General features: G+C 54.7%; 1 protein-coding gene across 1 annotated transcript in view; it reads left to right on the forward strand.

Annotated features, from left to right (window-relative positions):
• CUX1 (cut like homeobox 1) overlaps window positions 1-3389 on the forward strand; it is a 270436-nt gene extending 267047 nt beyond the window's left edge. The window contains exons 22-23 of the mRNA XM_082294439.1: window positions 1444-1508; window positions 1932-3389. Of these exons, the coding sequence (XP_082150565.1) occupies window positions 1444-1508; window positions 1932-1992 (126 nt within the window). The 3' untranslated portion in view covers window positions 1993-3389. The remainder of the gene's footprint in view (window positions 1-1443; window positions 1509-1931) is intronic.
• The last annotated feature ends 10482 nt before the right edge of the window (window positions 3390-13871 follow it).

Here is a 13871-nt window from a genome sequence, read left to right on the forward strand (position 1 = left end):
TAACCTCCTGCTCAGTGGAGCTCATTTGCTGCCTCTCCAGGGATGAGCTCTGGCTCTCCCCATGCTTCTTACCTGCCCTGTCACTCTCTTTTTCTCCAGTTTTCAAGCTTCCCCAACTCTACATTAGAGCTGAAAGTAGAAAAGCAAAGATTTGGTAGGAATGGAGGCTTGAGCCTGCCAGAATCTCCTGGGAGTTTGTCATGGTGCAAACTCCTCCTATATCCTTGCACAGTGTCTGGGAGTTTATTTGTCATTTCAGGGAGGAAAAAACAAGCCAAACAAGTCATCAATAATTAAACGAGGAAACGAGATGAAAGCCAAATCAGAACAATATTTCTGTCCTGCTCGCAAAGTTATTTTGGTGAGGAAAGGAGCAAAGGAAATAAAAAGTTAAACATCATTAAACTTTAAAGCTCTAACCCAAAAAAAAAAAAAAGAAAAAGAAAAAAAGAAAAGGAAAATTCATAAATATTACATGGCTGGAATGATCTCACATCATCTAGACACAAAAGGGCCTGAAATCCAGCACCCAGCACTGCCTGGGCTGGGCACAAACTGTGTGTGCCACAGGGGACTGGAGGAAGCCCCTGTTCCTCCACACCCACAGTGGGAGTGACATCTCTGCCACTGATCCCAGGAGACTTCAATTAACCCTAATTTGGAGGCCTGCTGGTGGGTGTTTGTGTGGTTAGGGTGATTCCCTGGTGATAGCAGCTTACAAGTCCCCAAGGCTTGAACGAATCAGTGGGGAATGGGAGGGCTTGTCCCTCTTCCCAAACCCCAGCACTGCCTCCTGCCTCCTCAGACCTTGGCTCTGGAATGAAAACACGGAGCCATGAAGGTAAAAAGGAGTCAAGCCAAGCAGTGACCTTCCTTAAGCCTGTTCCAAAAATACATCTCTGTCCGTGTGCAGCCCTGAGCCTTGCCCTGAGCTACCACAGCCACAGCAGCGCTGTCCCAGTAAAAATAACCCACTGGGAAAGGTCATCCTGACCATCCTGAGGGCAACCCCTGCAACACACCGGGGGTTCCCCATGCTGGTGATCATAGAATCATAACGTGGGTGGGAAGGGACCTTAAAACCCATCCAGTGCCACCCCCTGCCATGGGCAGGGACACCTTCCACTATCCCACGTTGTTCCAAGCCCCATCCAACCTGGCCTGGAGCACTTCCAGGGACAGGGGCAGCCAAACTTCTCTGGGCACCTGTGCCAGGGCCTCCCCACCCTCGCAGGGAAGGATTTCTCCCTGATACCAAATCTATACTCTGTATCTGTTTGAAGCCATTCCCCTTTGTCCTGTCACTCCATGCCTTTGTCACAAGTCCCTCTCCAGGATGGGATGGCAGGGCCAGGCTGGCACAGCAATGGCACAGACTGCAGTGAGGAGCGACTGGGATGGAGGTGGAAGCAGAGCTGATCCCATTCCTTCCTTTCCTTGCAGGTGCTCTACAAAACCGCCTGGAGCGAGAGCGTGGGACGGGACTGTGCTGCCTTCTGTGCTAAGAAGTGAGTGAAGACAGGCTGGGGGCCCCGGGGTTTGTTTGGTGGGCAGGGCTTGGTGGTCTGCAGCAGGTATTTTGGGCACCTCAGTGCTGGAAACAAGGCCAGTTAATGGGGCTTTAAACCCAGTGAGGACGGGGGGGAGAAAAAGTCACGGTGCGGGGCAACCGCTTGTGTTCGGTTGGGTGTTTTCCAAACCCTTTCCTGCGGGCAGTCCTTGCCCAGGAGGAATCCTGATAAAGGCAAATGAGATCCTGGAGACCTGGGTCAGACCCGTGCCATGACTCCGGTTCCCTGCTGCCCGCGGCTGGAGCAGAGCACGGTGCTTATCCTCCTGGAATGACCCCTTGGAATCGGAGCGGCTCCTGCTTGGCTGCCAGAGCTCCTTGGAGCTTGCTGCAGGCTAACGTGGCTCTGCCCTCTCCCCAGGTACGCTGACCACCTCCACGAGTTCCACAAGAACGGGGACGTGGGTGACATGTGGCAGTGACAGCTGGACACGGCCCCGCCGGCTCTGGCTCCCTCCCACCCCGCAGCAGGAGCCGTCCCTCCGCTCCTGCCAGCAGCTGTACTGGAGCTTTGCTTTCTGCTTTGTAGGATGATGATCCCCCCCGTTCCCACCCTTGAAATTAAAAGCCTCAGCTAAGGGAGAATCATTTTCCAGCCCTGGAAGGGCTGCAGCAGTTCCTGTGCTCTCCTGATGTCCCAGAAAGCTCAGTCTTTACCAGAACACGTGGAAAATGCAGGATCAGAGGTACCCCTCCTCCCAGATGCACATGTCTCTCCCATCCTGTTTGAAGTCCAGTGCAACACTTGGTGGGCTGAATCTCGCCAGAACTGGAGAGGAAAAGCAGCCTCCTGAACTTGCATTTTCAGGTGTTGTGCTATTTGAGAATTCCTATTTTGCTCCAGCTCTGGGGATCTCCTGCCCGTGCTGCTGGGCACCGGCAGATGCCCTTCTTGAACTGGAGCCCTCAGTTTGGGCATAGTTAGGGATAGTTAGGACTTAAAGGGCATGAAGGGAGGTGCTGCTGGTCAGGCCTGACCTCACAGGAATGCTCCAGACTCTCCTTGCTGAGATATTTCTGACTCTTAGGAAACCACAAGTCAAATCAAGTGATTGCTGGTGATTGGGTTTGCTGGGTGATGAACACTGGGCTGCTAATTTGGGCTGATTTGGGGAGACAGAGGCAATAGGAGATGCTCCAATTAAAAAGAGCAGATCCCAGCAACCCCCCCTTCCTGCTGTGACCACATGGTGAGGGAAGATATTAGCTTGTTAAGGTGGTCCTCAATTAAAATTCCCCTCTGTAGACAGGAGAATAGCATTGCTCCCAATTAATATTTCATTGCAGACTCACATCTATTCCCATTCCCGTTGCTGGGAAGCCGGGGCCTCTAACAGAGCATGCAGGGAAAGGCCTCACATCTGCCATGGGCAGCCAGGGTTTATTTATAGGAACTGTGGCCAGCAGCAAAATGTAAAATACTCATAAATTGAAGGGAGGGATAAACCCCAAGGGACCAACCCACACCTGTCCCCTCGGAAAACTGAGCCCAAACGGAAGGGAAGCATGCCAGGATGCAGCAAGGGGGTGATGCTGCCGTGGCTGGGGCCCTCTTCATAAAATAATCAACTTCGGGTCTGGGGGAGATGAGCTTTGGCTGCCTGAAGTCAGTAGCTGGGAAACATGATCCAAGGAAGGGTGGGCTGCTTGTTGAGGCTTTGTTGGGAAGGTTAAATTTGCTTTTTTTAGCAGCTGTATGTGGCGTCTTGGAATTGCAAAACTTCTGCAGCTATTCACACTTGTACTCCTCATAAATGACTTAAAATAGATGTCGAGTTCTGTTGGACAAGTGATAAAATAAACTTAGCCATGCATTGACTGGGTGGCTTTTGTGCTCTGCTTCCTTTTTTATTTTTTTGGACTTTTGATATTAAACAACTGAGAAATGTCCTGCTCGAGTCCAAGGGCAGAGTGTGCAGCTAATTTTAGAAACCCATTACAGCAGCTAAAGGCAGCGATGTCTCGCAGCGCCAGGGAGGGCAGGACCTCTGTCCCCATGTGCTGCAGCCAGCGTCCCAGCTGCCATCAACACCAGCATCCCACGGGCCTGAGAAAGGCTCTGGGGAAGGAGGGACCATGGGAATAGAGCCCAGGCAGCTCCAAATCCTGAGATATTCTGGATATCCCCACGTGGCTGTTGGCAAAGGCACTCCAGCTGAACAGTGTAAATTTGCCTGCCTAATTTTGGTGAGCTGCTCGTGATCCCCCTCTTCCTCAACCTCCTTTTTCCTTGCTTTTCCAGCCCTGGGGGATGCCAGAAGCCCCAGGCTGGCAGAGTTGGGCTGCTTTGGGTTTTAGGCACAGCTTCCTTCAGCCAAGCCCAGCAGTGCAAAGGGGTCTGGGGAGGGCCAGGAGCTGTTTCCCCCCACCATGAGGAGCCTCTGTGCCAGAGGTTTTCCAGCCCCCTGGGATACCTGGGTCTTGCCAGTCCTCTGGAGCTGCTGAATTTTGTCCTTCAGGCAGAGCTGTCACCTCCTTCCATCCAAAATAAAAATGACAAGCTCACTGATTTGTCCCAAACTCCCTCTCGGGGAGGGCAGGCATTAGATGTGGGCTGTTGTTTCCTCTTCAGATCTCACAGTTCTGCAGGTTCCAGCAGCTCCCACTGCCATGGTGTGGCCCTGCCTGTCCAGCTCACCTCAGCTGCCTCATCCCAGCCCTGGTGACCTTGCAGCAGCCCAGGGATGTCCGGGTGCCCCGGGCAGCCGCTCCCAAGAGTCCGGCTTTGGCTGCCAAGCCCTGTGTCTGGAGGCTCGGCCAAGTTTTCAGAGCTGCTTCCCAGAGCTGTGCTGGAGGTGCTGGGCTCCAGGGGATCCCGGTGATTCCGGGCAGAGCAGAGTGTGCCAGGACAGTGAGATGTTCCTGCTTAGCATGAAACAAAATCCTGCAGTTTTGGTGCCTGGGGAGATGCCCTGCATGTGAGAGGTGTCCTGGAGTGGCCAGGCACAGGGAGATGGCTCCTCCAGCCCCCAACACCCCCTGGCACCCCCAGCCAAGCTCAGAAGTGCTGGCAGTGCTGTGTCCAGACCCCGTTCCTCCAGAAAGCCGTGGGTCAGTTACAGCAAGCAGGAGCCCCAGCTTTGGGCAAGGCTCCAAACCAGCTCACCCTGTGCAGGGTTTGCCCGGAGGGGAGCAGGAGCAGCACTGTCCTTGTTGCCCTGGCACTTGTGGGATTCAGGGCACAGCCAATTCCTCATTCAGCCTGATCCAGCTGGGGTGCCACTGGCTGTGCTGGGTTTTGGGGACACATTGAATTCTCCTTACAGCCACCTACAGACCCACAGCCCTGAGCCCCAACACCCCCCTAAACCCCATTTTCAGCCAGGCTCAGAGTGCATCCCCAAAGCAGCCCACAGTCTGTCCCTCTCTTGGAGGCAGGGGGAGAAAATGGGAATGGATTTTTTTACTAATTTGATTTGAAAACCCCTTTTATCCCTGAATGATTCAAAAGAAAAGGATTTCAGCGACCCCCTGCTCTCCCTTGCTGTTTTAAATTTAATTATGGGAAACAATTTTAATTAGTATCGACAGATACTCAGGAAAATAATTATGGGCAAACCTGTGCTTCTTATATCTGTTTAACCTGCGAATCTCCCAGCCCATCTCAGAGACCCAGGCTGAATTTCGGGGGTTTATCTGCTTAATAAAAGGCTCATGGGGAAGCTGGGCTGGCTAACGAGATAACAGGCTGCTCACATCTGGGTCACAACTTCAGTTTTTGCCGTGGGCAAAGGAGACAAGAGAGAAATCACTGTCAGGATGTGGCCAATCTGTTGTGATCTGGGGCTCCGGGCAGGGGTGAGGGGGCTGATCCCACTCCAGCCCCGTGCAGCGGATGCTGAACGCCCTGGCAGCTCCGGGAGGAGCGCTGAGTGCAGGGCGAGCTGCAGCAGCAATTATCGCAGTGCCATAAAAAACCAATAATACGATTTCCTAAAGGTTTCCGTCCGGGCGCCTCGTCCCTGCGCTCGGTCCCTGCTGGCAGCGGGGCTCCGGAGCCACTGTCACACAGACAGGCACCGTGTTTGCAGATGGAAAAGGGAGATCGATGGCTCCGAGCGTGGCTGGAGGCGGCGGAGCAGGATGCCAGCGAGACTCCGGCCGGCAGGAAAGGAGCTCCCAAGCACAAACAGGGGCAGAGGCAGCGCCGGCAGGAGCGCGCAGGTTATTTCAAGTTCAGAGAATGCGGTGGATAAACAGAGCGTGGGGCAGGGTCAGCACACGGACACAGCGCACGCAGGAAAAAGGGGGTGAGGTGTAAGCGGTTTGGGTATCTCCATAAAAGCATGGACACAGCTCCTGTGGGGAAACAGAGGTAAAACAGAAGGGATTGGGGTATCTGGAGGCACAGCCTGGCTAGGCCGGCCACAGGTACTTATTTTTGGAAATGTGGCTCTAATTATCCGCTGTAAGCAGGCAGGGAAATGGTGGTGCTGCATCCCTACCGCTGGATGCCTTTAAATCACAGCAGAACATCTGTCTTGAAGACATGCTCCAGTTCAGGCAGGAATTCCAGCCAGGCAGCAGGAATTACCATCCAAGGGTGAACATCACTTCAATCCATGAACCACCGTCCCTCTCATTGCTCCCCTAGCACACGGAGCAGACAGAACTGCTGGGTTTGGATGGGCTGTGTTAGCAGGGACAGCGGGGTTTGGATGCTGGGAAGTCCTTTGGCCGGGCTGCCTTAGCCGTGGCGCTTTCCTGATGCTCTGAGAGGGGACAGCAGCCAGCAGAGGGATGCAGGGGCATGTGGGAACCACAGCGGGGTCATCCCAGTGATGGATCGGCACCATCCCCTGCTGCAGCAGAGCTGGGCACCTCTGCCACGAGCTCTGGTAACACGTGAGCCCCCTAACCCTGTCAATAGGGACCTCTAAGTGGAATTCCGGGCAAAATCCCACACTCCAGCAGGCGAAGGAGGCTGCTCCGTGCTGGAAGGTGCCGGCTGGCAATAAGAGTTTTACTGCTTCCTGTTGTGTGAGACATCTGACGGCAGGCCGGGGCCGAAAGCTGGTGCAGCATATGGAGTGCCCCCCTCGCTCCCTCCCTCCCTCCGCTCCTTATTTACAGAGTCTCCCTGGGGATGGGCCGCGCAGGCTTTTCCAGCTCCGAGGGGAAGGCAAGGATATTCACCTCGCTCCCCCCGCCCCAAAAGCCTGTTCCCATTAAGGCAGGGAAACCCAAATGAGGCACGCGAGGTGGAAATGCGGCGCTGGCACTGGGAATGCTGAAGGGACCCTCTCCAGGGAATCCCTGTGGGGACAGCAGCCAGTGCCAGGGAGTCACCCCAACCCCAACCCCAACCCCAGCCCTTCATTTCCCATCAGGGAGACGCTGGGGGTGGCAGGAGGGTGTTTAGGCACCCCATTGTCCCCCAGGCAGCACCACAGGCCTGGAACACCCTCCCGTGGTGGCTCTCCTGCCCAGAATAACCATCCCCACCGGCGGCGGGGGCGGCCGGCACGTGGCAGCCAAAAAAAGCCACGGAGGGAACGGGGGCGGAGGGGACCCCGCGGGGCTTTGGCCACAATCCCCGGCTCCCCGGGGCGGGCAGGGCCAGGCTGGCAGCACCGGGGCTTCTACAGGAGCTGAGCATCCCGCTGGGACCCCCCGGGAGGGCGAGAAAGGCGATGCCAGGTGGGATTTATGAGGTGTGGAGCTGTCCCAGGGTCCTGTTGCACCCCAGCAGCAATCCAGCTCTGGGATACACCCTCAGCACATCCCGCCCCAAATCCTTGCCCTGAACACCCGGGAGCTGGGGCCTTTCAGGTGCTTGTCGCTATGGAAACCGCTTCTCACCGCGCTGGTCCAGGCTGAGCCTGCCGGAGCTGTGCCTGCCCGAGGGGGGATGCTCAGGTGAAGCTCAGGAAGGCGATTCCTGCAGGTTCCAGCTGCAGCAGGATCAGGGAAGGCCTCCCCGAGAGTCTCCTGGGGAAAGAAGAGGTTCTGTAGGGAATAGTGATGGGCTTTTTTAATAGCTCGTTGGTGGTTTTAGAGGCTTGGTGAAGATGTTTAGCACAGAGGAGGGCTCTGGGCTGGACCCACACAAATGATCCTACTGGTGTTCCCTAAAGCCTTCACTGCTGGGGGACAGGGAATCTGCAGTGCAACCCCCTCTTGCCCCCCTGCCCAGCCAGGATAGGGCTCTTTGGCTTTAAAAAACTGGCTTTGTTCTGCACATGATGCCCTCTGCACCCCGATCCCATCGAGCACCCCACCAACCCAGGGACTGGGTTTGGGATTGGGGTGGGAGCAGGCAAGGCATTTCCATTCTCCTGCAGAGAAAAAGCCCCTCAGGGCCCCCACTTTTGGGGGGACTCTAGCACCACCCCCAGGAGCAGATGCTGCAGATTCTGAGTGCCTGGGGGTAGGATGGGACCTGTCCTGTCACCTCTGGGATGACACAATCTGCCCTCACTGACCACCTTCCAGTGCCCTGGCACAGAAATGGGATTTTCCAGGGCTTTTTCCCAGCTCCCCTCCACATACTAACCCCTACAGGTCCACAGGGTTATGGAATTTCCCTGGCTGCTGATTTGGGCCACCTGGCTTCATTTTGGGAACTTCTTCACGGGCACTTTTCCCACCAGCCCTGCTCCTCACACACACCTTGCCTGGCCCCCCACAAGCTGCTGAAAAGATGGAAGAAGCTTTCAAAGCCAAGGGAAGGTGGGGATTTTGGAGCTGGTAACATTTTTAAGAGCTGCTCTGAGTCCAGGCAATGATGGTTTTGCCTTTAATATTTAATGCTTTTTTTTTTTATTGAACACACGTGCAAGGGAGCGTTCAGAGCTGCTGCAGGAGATCTGGGCACTGCAGGAACACCACGGCCAGCCTGACCCAGCAGCATGGGGCTGCTTCAAAGCCAAGGTTGCCAGAAGGGCATTTTCCAGCCTGTAGGAAAGCCAAAACCTTGGAAAACTGCAATGAAAAAGCCACTTGGACCAGCACAGCAGGAAATGCTGGGGAGAGGATCCTGTGCAGCAAAGATGAGCCCTTTCCCAGCAGGAGCAGCACAGTTTCCCCTGGGGTTTCCAGGTGCAAAGGGATGCTGTTGCTGGAGTGTTTGCAAGTGGGAAAGGTGAAAGTCCTTTTTCTGTGTCCGAAATCTCCAGGGGGTTGGCTCCTGCTGGCTGCAGGCTGCACAGGGACCTCTGGGATAATGAGATCGTGGAGCAGCAGCACCAAGGGAGCCCACAGCTGTGTGATACCCAGGAAGAGCAAGGGGGAAAGATCCAACCTGGGACAGACCCGGGAATGTGGTCCTGTGGTTCTCAGCTCCATCATCCTGGCCGTGGGTCAGGACAGGCAAGCGGGAGTCCCACGCCTGTCCCCAGGCAGAGGCCACCCCATAGATGCAGCTGTGGGATGTGACTGAAGGGTGATGCTCCTGAAACCACCCCTGCCCAGGGCAGCACAGCCATGGAGGGGGTGTGGGGAGGTTTTTGAAACCTTTTCCTCCTCCGTGGTCTCTGCGAAGGCAAAACAAAGCCTCTGACACCATTTCTCAGGCACAGCCCCCCAGCAGAGCACAAAGAAAAGGGATATTTCAGAGACAACCCGCAAGCAGCTGATAACCCCTGACCTCTGCCTGCAGAAACAGGAGGTGGCTTGGAAGAGAAGGTGCAGAAGGTGCCAATCCCCCTGGGAGAAACACGGACCTGGTCACCCCAGCAGGGCCAACACAGCCATAGGGAACAGAGCCCTGAGGTGAGAGGAGGCAGGAACAAACATGCTGTGGTTTGGAGGTTTTTTGCTAAAGTTTCAGTTCTGCAGCCCCAGTTCATGTTCCCCCAGCACAAGGACTGGTGTCTGAGTGGCCGCCCCGACATGGGGCTCTACCCCTGCTCACAGCACTGCACGCTCGGCGAGCTCCCCACCTGAGCTCTGCCAGCAGGTGCCCAGAGGGGGCTGGAGCACAGGGACAGCATCGCTTTTCATTTGCATCAGCAGGAGGAAGAAGAGCAGCAGCAGCAGCGCCAGACTCCGGTGGCTTCTGAGGGAGGGAAGGAGGTGTCCTCAGAGGTGTTGTTTGGACAATCCTCTCTCAGGCACAGGGATGGGACTCTTGGGGATGGTCCTGTGCAAGGTCAGGAGCTGGACTCGTTGATCCTTGTGAGTCCCTCCCAACTCAGCTTTTTCTGTGATTTTGTAGCAGGAAATAGTAATATAGAAGTTAATACTTAGAACTTAAATAGTATAGAATTACAGGACACGAGATCAGCCAAGAAAGCAGGGATGCAGCCACCTCCCTTCAAACATAATCCCAGGAGACACGGAGAGAGCACAAAAGGATCCTGCTGGTGCAGGTCCGTGGCATTCCAAGGGGCCCAGTGAGCTCCATCCCAGCAGGATGCAGCACGAGAGACTTGTCCTTCTTGGAGGCATCAAGATCAGGCAGAACAAACCACTGTAAGATGGGAAATGTTGGGTTGTGTCCGCTGATACAGAGCTGAACACCCCCTTTTTGCTCCTAATTCTTCTCCCAGCACCATCAGGGATGCAGAAGGATCAAGCCCTGAACCGTTTTTCCACCTGACAGTGAGATTGCACTCCCTCCCTGCTCATCAACCCCAAATATTTCTCCATCCCATCTGAGTCAGAGGCCACTGAGCACAACCCTGAACAGATGTTTGAAGCACAGAAGAGCCGTGATGTGGTGAGGGACAGACTGTGTGCACACAAAAAGGATGTGAGGTGAACTCCTGATGCTGAGAGCTGGCTGATCACTCTCCAGCACGACTCCTGAGCTCAGCTGGTGCTCTCCATCTCCATCCAAACTTCACCGGTTGTCCCACAGAAAGATAAGGATGGGTTTTGGTCCTGTTTTTGCATCTCTTTCTGTTTGTACATCCTCTCCCAGGGAATTTCGCTGGTCCGGCTTTGTTCTGCTCTATGGTTGGGTTTGTCCATCTCTGAGGTCATCCTGGGAGAGCATCGCTCAACCAGGGCTGCACAGACACTCTGGGGAAGAAAAAGGTCACAGAGGAAATATTATCTACAGTTTTTGTGCTGAAAGGAAAGGGCTTTGCTCCCTCTCGAAGGTAAATCCTGAGTTGCAGGGTGAGGAGGAGAAGGGAATTTGCACATCAAGGTCTTCCCATCAGTGAAGGCTCCTCCAGCCCCGTGGGCAGGCTGTCACAGCCTGTTTGCCTTCTCCAACACATCAAAGGACATTTTAAAACCATTCCTCCTGCACAAATAAATACAAACCCAAACCACTATTTTTCCTGGTTTGCTCTCTTTTCCCCTTTCATCCCTGTGACATCTTCCTCCAACAAATCCTCCCCTTACATCCCATGAGAGAGTGCTCCTGGACAATTTGCAGCTGTGACAGCCCGGGAGGTGCCTGGGGCCTGTCTGCCTGGCTGACAGCTCACACACGCACCCGGCTTTGCCACGGAACGCTTTCATGGCTGGGCTGCCCCGGCCGCGGCGGGCTCCTAACTTCCTTTCCAGGTTTTTCCCGGGATGCTGGACAAACCCCCTTTACCTCCCACCCCCAACACAATCCTCTCTCCCCACCATGATTTTGTGGGGTCACAAAATCCACAGCACGAGGGTTTTGCAGGAAAATCAGCCACAGCCCCGCGGTGCCCGCTGCCCGGATCACCCCCGCCCGCCCCGGGACGTGGCGAGGATGGAATTAGAACTCCCCGGCGCTGCCGGGAGGCGGAGGGCGCTGCCGGAGCTGGCACCGCTCGGATGCCGGATGCCTCCGGGCACAGGATTTCAAGGGCACGTCACGCTCCAGTCGGGATGCTGCCAGCAGCCCTCCCCAGCGCTGGCTGAGCCACTCGCTTGACTCCTTCCAGCGATTTTTTTTGGTTGTTGTTTTTTTTTTTTTTTAAGGCAGCTGATTGCTCCGGGGGAGTCCCGGAGTAATGAGAATTGGCAGGAGCGAGCAGATATTAGGTTTATTTACCACCAGTTTTAAATCATTTAGCATAGCAGAAAGGCCGTGGTTCTACAAGCAACGTGTTCTGCTTTGCTCCTGCCGTGGGTCCTGTTAAAAAGGTTTAGTGGTGAGTGGGAACAGGGGTGTCCACGGGGGCTCTGCTCTGCGTCCTGTGGGGTTGGCACAGGGATGAGCAGGGCCAAAAAACGGGGACAAGGATTTGAGCCAAAGCTTATCCCCATCCACAGGAGCTCCCTTGGCTGCAGACTTGGACTCGTGAAGGATTTTTGTCCCATTGAAGGCAGCCTGAAGCTTCAGTTTAAAAATAAAGCCTTAAAAAGGCAATTTGGGGAGCTGGCCCGGGGATGCTCCTTGCGCAGCAGAACGCGGTTCCTTGGGGATTGCTGAGAAAAGTCGCGGGAGAAGTTAAACTTTCACCCTGGCAATTATTGTAAATCTCTCTGGTCAAGGCCCAGACCTAAAATTAGCCCACGAGCCCTTTTAGAGGTTGGGATTTTTCACTTGATTTTCCAAGTGACCGACCAGCAGCGGAGCAAACCGTGCCCTTCCACACTCAGAGCCCTGGGGTGTTTTTTAATTGCAGCCCCCGTGTTTGATGGAAGCAAGGCCAGGCATTCCAGCCTGGTTTTACACATCCTGAAACAAGCAGCATCCCACAGAGGGAAGGCAGGAGAGAGCCTGTTATGTACCAAAGCCTTCGCAATCACACAGCATTTGTCCTGGTTCATGAAAGAAATCCCAGCCCTTCCCTGGGCTCCTGGTTTTGCTCTTAGTGATGGTTAGTAAAATCTAGGAGTTAGTAAAACCTGGGATGCTGGGCTTTCCGCTGCCTGTATGGGAGCAGCCAGATCCTCTGCACAGCCCTCTCCCTTTTAGGGTGGTCTGGGAGGTCCCGTGGCACAGGCAGGGCACAGCACCAGCCGGGGCTGCCGGACCTGCTCCGTGCAGCTCCCAGCCCTGCTGCCAATCGATAGCGAGTGCAATGAAAACCTTAATGAAATTCCAGCCTGAGAGACTATTGATTGTGTGTTTTCTTTAAAAATGGATATGAATGGGAGAGAGGCTTTTCGGAGGAGAGGCAGCGGAAGGGGGGGAGTGGAAACACATTGTCAGCTGCCATGGGAGCTGGGTGAAGGTGGGTGGCCCAGGCTCACCTGCACTGAGCAGTGGGATCCAGCCTCTCTGTGAGCATCCATTCGTCCCCAGAACACCCCTGGGAAGGAAATTGTAGAATCACAGAAACATTTAATGGTTTGGGATGGAAGGAGCCTTGAAGCTCATCTCATTCCACCCTCTGCCATGGGCAGGGACACCTTCCACTAGACCAGGTTGCTCCAAGTCCTGCACAACCTGGCCTTGAATATGTGACCAGCCAGTAGCAGGAGGGAGAGCATCCACCCCAAATCACCACAAACCCAGCCATGATGGAGAAAATCAAGAGTCCCTGTCCCAGCTGTGCCTCCTCGGCAGTGCTTTTGGAATGTCCACCTCGGCCCATATTTCATACTGCTGCCAAAAACACACCAAAAAAAGAGAAATGTTTAGGAAGATGTTGCTGTGGAGGAAGAAAAAGCAAACGGTGCATCACTGTGCACCAGCCTTACAACAAACCTCCCTCCTTCTCCCCCAAATCAGCCTCTTTCCAAATCTCCCAAGAGTACACCCAGCAGGGTAACAGGACAGTGAGGAAGCATAATAAATAAATAATAGTAATAATAATGACAAACCCCTCCCTCCTCTCCACCTCTTACATAACCAGCATTGTCTTAATCCTACAGGTGCTTCACAGAAGTAAAAAGGATTTGTTCCTCCTGCAAATCCTTTTCTTTTTTTCCCTTTTTTTTTTTAATGGTGACTCATCCGCCCGTGGACGCGCCATGGGGAGGCTGGGGGGGGCTGTGCAGGGTCCCAGAGGCAGTGGAACCCTCAACTCCACCCCTGAAAGCCCCTCTCTGGGCTTCAGTTCTCCTGTCCTGGAGTTTGGTCCATCCAGACCCCACCCTGTCCTGGGGTTCAGTCTGTCCTGAACGCCCTGGCAGGGAAAGTACTCTGAGATGGGCCCCAAAATCCACCAGCAGGATGACAAAGGTGGGCAGAGCCCAAACCTCCCCCTGGAGCCACTCCAGTCACACCACCCTGCCTTGTGCCCCCGGGGAATATGGGTGTGGGGGGGATCACCCCCATCCCCTCTCCTGGGCAGTGCAAGGACAAATGTTGGGTGATAGATGGGTTGGAAAAAAGGCTGTGGCTCCTCTTCAAAGCATGGGGTGCCCTGCCAGGATTTGTGGATCTTGAGCATCTTAGGGGCCTGAAGACTCGGCACCTTGAAAATTTAGGGCGCTGCCCAAGCATTCGCAGTGCCCCCGGGGGAGCTGGGGA

This window comes from Coloeus monedula (assembly GCF_965178545.1).
Source record: "Coloeus monedula genome assembly, chromosome: 20".
NCBI lineage: Eukaryota > Metazoa > Chordata > Aves > Passeriformes > Corvidae > Coloeus > Coloeus monedula.